The sequence below is a fragment of the Seriola lalandi genome, unplaced genomic scaffold (assembly GCF_002814215.2).
Source record: "Seriola lalandi dorsalis isolate HSWRI2012SDOR001 ecotype SW California unplaced genomic scaffold, Sedor1 jcf7180002054909, whole genome shotgun sequence".
NCBI lineage: Eukaryota > Metazoa > Chordata > Actinopteri > Carangiformes > Carangidae > Seriola > Seriola lalandi.
The window spans coordinates 48191-60000 of record NW_019525461.1 but is presented as its reverse complement, the minus strand read 5'-3'; the positions used below and the strand labels follow the sequence as shown (position 1 = coordinate 60000).

Below are 11810 nucleotides of genomic sequence, written 5' to 3'. Positions count from 1 at the left end.
TCTTGACCCAAATAGTGAAAGTCAAAATACAAAGTTTATGATCTTAAATGTTATGAAAAGTTTAATTGGACCGACCCTGACAGTGACGTCTCACTCTGGTGGATTTGTTAAAACTAAATAAATACTTGTGGTTGTTCAGTGTTGTTACAGAGTGGAGCTTCTTCCCTCACAAGCTATCTTTGACAAACCGACAACAGTCAAGTTCAAATTACTCACTGAATTAACATTGATTAGTGACAGCTGATCAGTAATGAAGGGATCCAGATTTGATTTGTTATTTTAGCTGAAACTGATTAAATTAAAATCGGATGAGACCTGATGCAGATCCTGACGATCAGCTGAGGACGTCTCCGTCAGGGTCATCCTCAATAACAGCAGGATGAAGCTGCTGACTGTTGCTGGGAAACATTAAAGCTCCTCCAGTGTAAAGGTCTGTGTCCATGTGTAGTGTGATTATAGATCAGCTCTAGCTTCTATATTAATACTGTGAAAGTATCAAAGCCTCAGTCCACAGAGAAATGCACACAGCCTGTATTCAGAAACTGAGCCTTAAAACCAGCCGTCAGGACTTCTGGAACTTTGTGATGTCACAACAAAGCAGTTACCAAGCCCCGCCCCCTTTTCTAAAGCCAGAGACACTGTTGCTGCAGTTTTTTAATCGTGGACATTTAACTTGACATCAGAACCTGCTCCCGTCGCCCTCACTCTTCTTTTTATTATGCAACGTGCACCAATCAGGCTCCATGTTTTCAGTAAATTTCTCTTATTTTGTCAGATACTTCAGACCAACCCCCTTCCATTATAAACAAAAACTAACACACACAGGTTCAGGTGCCCAGCAGCTCATTAGTAATAATAATAATGGTTAATAATAAATGATAAACAATGATAAATTGGTCCAGTTCATGAGCCACCTCATGAACACTGATGGCAGTGGGGACAAAGGATCTGAACCTCTCTGTAAAAAATAAATTAAATTAATTAAAATAAAATCTAAAGATGAATCAGATTTGGGTTTGTATTTTCCCGCTGGTGAAAACCTCCAGTTTTATCTCCACTGTTCATCTTCACCCAGATCATCGACTGTTACACTGTGAACAGTTCATTCACTTTATGTAACTGGGATCTGGTTTCACTGTTTGGTCTGGAGATGAACTCAGGAATGTCTCAAAACACACACACACACACACACACACACACACACACACACGCCTCTCACATTCACACAGCAATGATCCACAGACTGATAATGACACAGACTGACAAACAGGTTCAGTAAGGTGAAACCAGACACAGAGTGTTTGTTTGTTTGTGAACGCAGCTCGACGTCAAATTTTTGTGTAAGGTTCAGACAACACCCACGGCTCGTAATATTAGTGCGTTAGTATTTTTAATTAATGTTGTCACAGAAAAACACAGAGGAACAAACTATCTCTCAACTTCTGCAACTTGTCGGATGATAAAATAAATAAGTAATTAAACAGTTTCCATTATTTCTGCTGCAGATATTTCTGTCAAAACTTATTATTTTTAATCAGACAACAACATTTACCCAGGTGCCAGTATGTAGTTTATACAGAACCATGAAACTTCAGGATGTTGTAACTGAAGCGCTGGAAAGACTCATGCAGAGATAATTATCTCTCATGTCCAATTTCATATTTTATTTTTTAAGAAAGAACAGCCTAAACGAAAACGATGAGTCACTGTTTCCCTCTCTGCTATCATCTCTCCTCAGTGTGCAGACACTAATCAGCACTAACGGCTGAAATGTTCCTGTGTGGCTCCTTGTGACTAAATGTGATCAGAGAATCTGAAGTGGATCCATTTGAGACCCAGAATTAAGATCCTTCAGTGTCTCAGTCGTTCCTGGTTCTAACGGCAGCGTTCCTCCACCATTCAGCTGTAAATCAGAATGGCAGATAAAAGCAGACCTGTCATATATATGTATATATATATTTATATATAGATGTTCGTATTAAACATGGTCAAATAATGAAATGAACTTAAAGTAGCAGTGAGACAAAAGTTCAGAGGTCGGTTCAACAGAGACGGACTTAGAACAAACAGTCAGACTTCAGATCGACTGAGTCTGAATTCATCTTGTGCACAAAACAGTTTAGCCCTTGACTAACTTAAGCAATGAATTCTGGGTAAATTAAGACTTTTTTCAACTACATCCAGCCGCTCAGCTCGGTTTCCCTTCAGCAGAAAGTGTTTGTCTTTAGGAAGAATTCAACAGTTACAAGGATGTTTTACTTGAAGAGAGAAAAAATTAAATAAAAAATCTGATTGCAAACAGAATAAAAATGGCTGCCATCTCAAAAAACTCTTTTCCTTCTCCTCACTCTCTCCATCACAACGTTAGCAAACCACAAATTATCAGCCATGTTTTCCTGATTCTTGTTGTCGGGTGCTGCTGGTCAGCACAGGTGTCACTGATTGTTACCATGGTAACACTGATGGAGTTAAGGTGTCTAATTTTGAAGAGCCTGGAGCTAATATTCTCCATGTCTCTGTCAGAGGAGTTACATAACAGACAGAATGAGATAAATAAGGTGTGTGTGTCTGTGTGTGTGTGTGTGTGTGTGTGTGTGTGTGTGTGTGTGTGTGTGTGTGTCTGTGTGTGTGTCTCAGATGGCTTGTTTATGGCAGTGTGCAGTTGGCTCTCGTCCACCTGATGAATGGAGGACTGGAGTGTGTGTCGGCTGTCTTAATGAGCACTGTAGGAAGTTTCACAGATGATGCAACTCACCAGTCAGACACTGAGGAAGACTGAGAGACAGACACACACACACACACACACACACACACACTCGTACACGTACGTGGACTCATACATACCAGATGCTGTTTACAGCCCCACTGAGGGAGACGTGAAGAGATGAGTGTAAACTCTGGAAGCTTCAGCTCTTATTTCACAGTCTGTTTAAACGTCTAGTTGGAGACGAGAGGAAAGAGTTTCCTTTTTTAAAAAAGAAAAAAACCAAATCAAACTGAGAAATAATTAAATTAGAATAATGTTTATATAACGTAAAGCTAAGAACAGAGGAGGAACAGTTGCTGTTTCAGGGCCGACGGTCAGGACACGACGTTAAAGAACGTCTCATATATTGAAACTATAAAATCTTTCCTCGACTCCAGTCCTGATCATACGTATGAGAAGTTAAATCGAAACTTAACTTCTTACTACTTCTTTTTAAAAACTTTCACAGATGTTTCTCCTCCACATCTGTCCACATCTGTCCCAGTGCTGCTGTTTCTGTGGCTGTTATGGTTTTGTTTGTGTTGTAACAAAAGATCCAAAGTTAAAGCACATGAACAATTAACTTTTGGCTGATATTGATTTAGGGGTCCATTGGTTTAGGATTGGTTTATTAGTTGTTCTAACTTTAGTTTTTATTCCTCTGCTCTGGAGACATTTTGTTTTCAGGTTGTTCGGCTATCTGTCCCTTTCTCGAGGACACGATATCTCAGTAACGCTTTGACAGAACTTCTTCATTCACTGGGATGCAAGGTTGAAGTGATTAGATTTTGGTGGCTAAAGGTCAAAGGTGAAGGTCACGGTGACCCAACAAAACATGATTTTGGCCTTTTAAACGCTTTGAGGGGATTTCTTCAAATCTGATAAAAACGTTCACCTGGACTCAAGGACGAACTGATTGGTTTTTGGCTGATAGAGGTCAAAGGTCAGTGTGACCTTAGAAACACTTTTTAGCCATTACTCAAGACTTCACACAAATGGTTGATATTTTCTGTGACTCAGGATAAACGGGGATTAATCTGAATCTAGTCTGAGTGGCGGAGGGATACGACCACGAGGAGGTGGTTCTAGTTTCTGTATTTTGTGAGTTAATAAAGTTTAAAAAAAAAAAAAAACTGTTGACCATCATGTTATTGAGTCGTAGTAACTTGGGTCCCGTCTCTCCCCTGCAGGCCCTGCGGGTGATGGCGAAGATCATGAGGGAGTGCTGGTACGCCAACGGCGCCGCCCGACTCACCGCTCTCCGAATCAAGAAGACCCTGTCCCAGCTCAGCCAACAGGAGGGAATCAAGATGTAGACACAACTACCAAACACACACACGTACACACACATACATACATACGCACACACACACACACACACACACACACACACACACACACACATACACATACATACACACACACATACACACGCACACACACACCTCTGACTAGCATCCATATCGTTAGCATTACAGCATTATTATCTTCATTATTACTCATCGGTTGCTCCTCCCCTTTGGTTTGAAGAGAAGTGAAGAATATTTTTCCCCTCGTGCTCTTTTTTTTTTTTTTTTCCATTTCATTCATTGACAAACTGATGAATCCTGCACCTGAAACTCAGGAACCATCAGTGTGTGTGCGTTGCTCTGACACACACACATGGATGGCTGGATCGATGGATGGATGGATCTGATGAGGGGTGTTTGTTTCTGAAGGGGATAAAAGAGGCATTAAAAGATGCCTCCACTCATTATCCTCCGTGTTCATTTACTATATTCATCCCATGAAGACCCACAGAGGCACCTGGTCCATCTCAGCCCCCCGCCCCCCCCGCCAGACTCCACCCAACCTGTGTGAGCTCAGGCCTCACCGGGTGAACTAAAGGCCAGACAGGTAGCTGGGAATCACCTGGGAGACCTCTGAGCTGCCGGAGCTTCACCCTCATCCCCTCACATCTTCATCATCACCTCCTCATCTGTATATTAGCGTTTCATCCTTTGCTACAGAGGGTTCAGCTGCTCTTCAGAGGGGCTGCACGGCGCTCATTTACATCCTCATCAAATAATCAGATTTCAAAGAGTGAGAAAAATATTCAAACATACGTTCTTCAGTGAATGTAACTGTTCCCTGCCGCCACAACTCTGTTATTAACACCAGAATATCTTATTGTGAAATTCAACCACTGCTGAACACTTATTCAAAGCATTGAACATTTTGACCATGAAAACAACTATCTGAATGTTTGTGGTTTAATTCATTAAACAGACAAAAATATTACATTTTTGGATGTAAAAATTCAAGCCAATTTAAAAGATAAAAAAGAAAAATTCAATCTTGGAAACACGCCAAGAATAAACGATCAAGCCAGAAGCTTCAGTTTTGACTGACACTAAATAACTCACCAGTTTAATAGGAACAGCTGCAAGGTTTCTTCAATGTCAGAGAATGGACGAAAACCTCGACTTAACCAACAGTATTTCAGAGTAAAGATCATTTAACGAAGTAAAGCGCCATGAGGTCGTTTGCAGCCCCGCTCTCGAGTCGTGTCACAGCAGCACTGGGGACTGAAGCGAGGACCGGGGGATCATGGGACAGCGTGCGAGCCGCCCTGTGGGCTTCACACCAACGTTGGCTTCATGTAGTCGAGTAGTGAGCAGAATCTCTCATCTCTGCAACAATTTTGCACCTGTTTTTCATATGTTACTGTTGTACTTCCCCGTCTCCCCTGATATCGTCAGGGAGACGGACAGGTCAGTTTAATTTATTGTGTTGTTTTTTTGAATTTTCTTTTCGGTGGCAGGGGATCTTTTTTGCAAAACTAAAACTGGACATGATGACCTCATTCATTTTTGGCGAACATGCTGCAACATATGCAATATACAGTAGATAAATGTGTCTATTTTCTATACTCTGCTCTGCTAAACCACAAACGGCAACAACAACAACAACAACAACAATCAGCTGCCACCATGCCTTCCAAGCCAGCTGTTACCGGAAAGTGCCAGTGCTTTAAAAACCCGATTCCTCTCATGTCGGCTGCTGTGGGGTGGGTGTGTTCTCGCGTGTATGCAGCTCTGTGTGTGTGTGTGTGTGTGTGTGTGTGTGTGTCGGAGGACGAGGCCTGCGGGAGCCCTGCCGAGCAAACAGCAAGCTCGTACTATGCACACCCACGACGTAGGGACGGGAAGCAAGAAGGGACACACACACACACCGCAGCACAGCACCCACAACCCAGCCGACTCTCTGGTGCCATTTCGTCAACCTCCCCTCCCCCCTCACCTGAACACCTGAACACCTGACCACCTCAGCAACAACTCATTGTACAGCTTCTCCTCTCAGTGGACTGAGTCTGGAAACTGAGCTCCAGCACCTCAAACTGTGTCTCGTTGGAAAAACTTCACCACAAAAGCTTAACGGCGGCTTCGAAAAGACACACAAAGACTTGTAAGCATTACTGATGTTGCCCTATAAATGTAAACTCTTGGATTCCTGTTTTTTTGTTCTCTCACGTGTTTGTGCCGTTGACAGCGCAGCAGCGCGAATCGACCTTTCAAGTGTTTTCTTCTCTGTAGGATAATCAACAAAAAAAAAAACAGTGAGGTACATTCATTTAAATATAGCAAACGGATATTTACTAAGCCATAGGTTTTCCAGGTTGTTTATCATTTTGTTCTTTTTTTTTTTTTTTGTGGCAAGGTCTTTTTCTACCAGAATGTACATTTACGAGAAAAAAGATGAAAAAAAATGTGCGTAAAATGGACAATTTTATCATTTCAGCTTAGCAAGCCTTAAGGGACCAACGCATAAGAGTCAAAAACTGCTCTTATTTTTTTTTTCCCTTTTATTTTTGTTTTATTTTTTATTTTTAAAGATAAATATACACACACATATATACGTATATATGTATGTATATATAAATTGATTACTAAAGCTAAAGTCTACTAAAGGTAGTGTCATGATTCTATCTATAGGACGAAAAAAATATATGTAGCACCTGATGTAAGTTTGTTTCAGTCAAGTGTTTGTCCTGTTGCCACATTGCCAGACATCTAAACCCACTCTATCTTCTCTCTGCAGATTAGTCCATCGAAAGCACTTGTCTCTCAGCACAGGTCGAAATAAAATGCATGATTAGAGACGGTTTAAATACACAAAGTATTAAACCGTCAATAATTAATGCACCCAGTAAATTAGACCTGCCGGACAGTGCTGCACTCAAAGAAATCCCACAGTCTCTTGATTGTTCAGCAATAAGTGCACTTCTGAACCACTGCGGGTTTACCTGTGTGGCAATTTGGACGTCCGCGAGTCCGTCTGTCTCCATTGTTTCTCTTACATAATGGATACATAATGTATTGATGTGCTGCTACTTAGTTGTCCACCTCGCTCTCCGAGTCGAGGTGAGAGCTGCCGTTGGATGTAAATATCCTCAGATTGCCTGAATCTGAATCATTCTGTGCCATGTTGCTCTGACGCAAATCCAGCGCATTTGTCATCCGGTAGGCAGTCCTCTACAAGATTTGCTGAAGTGTGTTAAAGAGTTTGTTTTTCAGTCGGTGTTCGCGGAGCTCGTTTCACTGATGAACTCTTCCTCCCTGGTTCAAAGTGAGGATCGGTTCAATCAGTCGCTGTAGATTGGAAAAGCTGCAGCCTCCATGGAGCATGGCTGAAAACCACTGTGCCAATCTATCAGTGGGATTCGGAGGAGTTTGTTCTCTCCACTTTTGAGTCCCACACAGTTGGAAATGCATTTAGAGATATTTTCCTCCACTAGAAGCCCAGGTTTAGAGAGGGGGGGGGGGGGCAATCCTTGTTGAGAGACTTGTTCAGTAAAAAGTACTTTCTCTCCATAAACACCCCCACCCCCCCCCACCCCGTTGATGGCCTTAAAGCAACTGATAATGTAATAACACATAGATAAATGTCATAATCCGTCAAAATTAAAAACTGCACTGCCCCTCTAAAAAATATAATAAAACCTTTTGAGCATTTAATTACAAGATGACGTCATAGCAGCACTAATGCACCTCTTTTTAAGGCAGTTATTGTCAGTCAGAGGAAGCCTAGTTCCCATTACTCTCCAGGCTGCATCAGTGGTTTCTGTCTGAAATGATTTTTCAGCATCAGTTCTGAGATTTGATTTTTTTTTAACCACAAATTGAAACAAACAAATAAAAAAATCTCCAGTTATTCGACAACTTTCAGAGGTATCCAGCGATCCTTCAGCAGATAAAGTTCAGTCAGCCAAATCGTGGAATCGATCAGTATCTTAATGTCGAGTATGTCCAGGCTTTGATCAGTGACTCCCCGCGAGGAAACCCTAAGCTCAGCACAACAGGAAGTCAGGAGCGACAACACCTTTTAAGCCACTGATGAAAAGTCCTAGAAGAGTTCAGAATAATGTTTGAACACCTAACAGCAAACTTGATTTATGTTTCTAAAGAAAAAGACACGACCTGCACCACATCCTGTTGGCTGAAGGAAAATATCAAAACATTTCTAATGTGAAAAATCCATTTCTGTAAAAATTACATTTTCAGTTGCTACAGGTTCATTCAGCAATTCCCTTATCATCCTTAAAAAAAAAAATTGAGACTTTGGTTAAAAAAGAAAAAGAAAAAAAACTTTGACAACAAGCTGTTAAGGTGTGACGTGCCCACCTGTGTAGTCCCACCGTTCAGAGTCGTTCTCGTGAATGAAGTATTATTAAATATGTAGAAATGGTGCAGCAGTGGCAGGAAGTGACATAAGCCTTGTAAATATCTTGTGGAGTAAACAGCAGAAGAAGAAGCTATCCTGATATTTGAAGAAAGTAAAGTGGATATCGCTGCTATATTAAATACAAAAAGGGTGAGACTATGCTGAACTCAATGTTAAATGTGTAAACTAATGGGCCAACTGGGTCTTACCAGGGAAAACCAGGGCCAAGGATTTGTCTTTCTAAGCCATGTGGGTTTGGGGGAAAGGGGGGGGGGGTGTGTGGGAAACTCTAAATTTCAAATCTCAAAGTATCCCTTTAAGTAAGCCCTGGCTATCCCTGCTGGGCCTTGGGGTGGGATTGAGACCGTATAGTGTGTGTGCTCCATTAGCAATGTCATTCTCTGGGACATTAGCAACAACAAAAGCTCAACTCAACAGCACCTCTGGTATGCCTCTAATAGGACAACCTTCATTCTGTCTTAAAGTCACCAGCAGCCTTGTACTTTTTCTTTTCAGAACCCAAGATGACTTAACTGTAAAAAGATGTTTGCACCCAACTGTTTTTTCTCTTGTGGTCTTTATACAACAGTCTTTCTTTCCTTGATTCTCTCTTGCCTTTCTCTCTTGTCATTCCATGTCATTCTCTAATTGACATAACAGATATCTCCTAGCTACAAGGGCCACACTTCACTGCAGCCGGTTCACTCGCTCCATAACGGGCCAACCAACTCCCATCTATCCCTGCATGATTTTACTTCTTCATCTCTCTAAACTCGGATCTTACATTTTAGGGTGTGCTTGAAACAAAGTAGTTGGTATGATGCACAAATGGGGACAGCGGTTCACACTTGTAGACGGTCTCTCCTCTGAGGTGTTCATGGCGTTGTCCTCAGATGTACACGAGACGGAAGTAGTTTTGCGGAGAATGATTCAAACTGCCTCACCTCTACGTGGCTGCACACTACTCAGCTTGTCGGTTTTTGGAAAGTTACAAAAATTGACGAAAGCGCTTGAAGAGTGTCTTCAAGAGCACTCCATCAATTTGGCATTCTGATACTGACTCAAACCCGAACACAATGCAACTGGACCAGTCAGTGGAGTTTCCCTTATAGGACTGTCCAGATTCGGGGGGGGGCAGCTGCATCCAATGTTCCTTTACCTTTCCGAAAACCACCGATCCGACCGACATCATGAATGTGTTCCAGGAGAGACTGTCTGAAAGCTGTTAACACTTTTGCGTTCAGACGTGACCGATCGACATTTTTTACCAACTACTCTGTTTTGAGCATACATTGACTTCAGGACGTTCACTGAGATTGAACATGCAAGGTATTTTTTGCGTAGGTGTTTCGATCACTGAACCTTTTTAAAAATGTACCCGCTGTACCTCCTCTTTGAGAATCTGTCCTTGCCTTTTCTCTCCGTAGCTCAGATTAAAGGTGGGACGGACGCTGCTGATACGCAGCTGTCATGCAATATCAAACCTCGGTCCACTGGTCAACACGGATGAGGGTTGTGAATGGGAGCGGCGTTTAGTGACTCAAACCCGTACGATGAGATGCGCTCTAGTCAAATATGCAGCCTTTTCATGCTTTACTTTGGAAGCTCAAAGGTATAAAAACAAGCAGGTTCTTCTGCTCCGTGTGCACTGATGGAGGGCCAAAATAGGGAGGTAACATAAACTATGCCAGCAGCTCTACCGCTTCAAACCACGCACTGAGAAATTCCCACAGCCGTGAATGTATCAGCCCTCTCAGAGTCAACAAACCAATCCGAGCACAACCTGCATAACTCAGCCCAAAGGTCATGGCAGCAACTTTGTGAGCATGCAAATATCCGCCGCACGGGTCTGTTTCTATCTATGTCTCTTTCTCTTGTTATGCAAAGTCTGGGCCCAATCATGTCTGCCCACTCAGTCCCACTGGATCACACAAGGTTGAATGACCTATCTATGCTAGCATGATCCACACACTGTGATGAGGTCCGCGTTAGGGTCAAAGGATTAAATCATTCTCCCTTCATGGTTGCCCTCCATCGTCTGCTGATTAACGGTCTCTGCTGAAGCATCTGCAGTGGTCAAAAGCCAGGGAACGTGTTACTGTTGACGCGAAGAGCGGTTTGGGTCACTAAAGGGCTCGGGGTTCGCTCGGCTACAAAGAGTTTTCTTCTCCAGTTCGACGCTGCAGTGAGGCCTTTGTGGCAACAAGGGTAGCAGAAAGCTTTATCATGTTTTATTTGGTGCCTAAGTTTGACAAGACTTCTTTTACTTTTCACCTCGAATGACGAGACTGCATGTGATTGTGTGTCTGCATTGATGTCTGCATTACCTGCTTTATAGATGTCATCCAAAAGCTGAGAAGATCTTAAAAAGCATAATTAACATATTAAAAAGGTCACTTAATCAAAAAGAAAATACCTCCTTTTAAAGACCAATGTGTTTTACCTCACTGTATATATATATTCTTGATTTGTTTACTCCAAGTTTGCAATTTATCTTTCTCTTTTGTTTCTATGAAATGCTTAAAAAAGTTGAAGAGAATAATTTGTTTTTCTTTTCAATGGTACTTTTTTTGTCAAATGGCATTGTATTGTGTTTGTGTTGTGCCCAAGCAGTATACTATTCCTCTTTTACCATGCTCTTGTATATGACCTTGTTGGTTGTGTTCTGCGTGAGCTGTACAGTCAAAGCGCTTTACAAATGTCCAAGCCCCTTTCTGAGCTCTGGTACAAATGCCTTGTTCAATATATTCTTTTTGTTTAACGAAAAAAAAAGAAAAAAAAGAGTTAAAGTGGAGGCGGAGGAGGCTGGACGTGAGGGGAGGGACTGTACACGCCTACAGCGAAAACCCCTCAACAACTGTTGAACCCTCCTCACCTCACAACTCTTGGATTTCTAAACATATAATCTTGACTTTTTTATATAGTGTGTACAGATGAATGAGAGATCAGCATAGGAACTAGAGGATTGACACTTATGTTAACTTCTAACATAGCTGGAGTAGAAAATGGTGTGAATAAAGAAACAAGGTTTCAATACAAATCCTGTCTTTGTTTATTTCTTAGCTACAGGAAGTCAGTTAACCTCTTGATGAAAACCTGAAACCAGACCTTTAAAGAGGAGGATCTGTATGACTGAACCACCAGCTGCTGTTTCAGAATCTGCAAACACAGTCTGTAAACATGGCTTAACTAATCCTGATGCAATAATCCTGGTTCTTCAAACAACACAAGATCGACTCTGGTGTTCTCAGATGGAGTTATCTTTAGGAACATTGCGCTCTTATTGTGAAGTAACAACAACATGAGTACCCATGATCAATTGGCTGATTGGCTGAGTACTGATAATATTGTCTGGCATTGC

General features: G+C 41.8%; 1 protein-coding gene across 1 annotated transcript in view; it reads left to right on the top strand.

Moving 5' to 3' along the window:
- tgfbr1b (transforming growth factor, beta receptor 1 b) overlaps positions 1-11489 on the top strand; it is a 69485-nt gene extending 57996 nt beyond the window's left edge. Inside the window, exon 9 of the mRNA XM_023430708.2 lies at positions 3937-11489. Within this exon, the coding sequence (XP_023286476.1) occupies positions 3937-4062 (126 nt within the window). The 3' untranslated portion in view covers positions 4063-11489. The remainder of the gene's footprint in view (positions 1-3936) is intronic.
- The last annotated feature ends 321 nt before the right edge of the window (positions 11490-11810 follow it).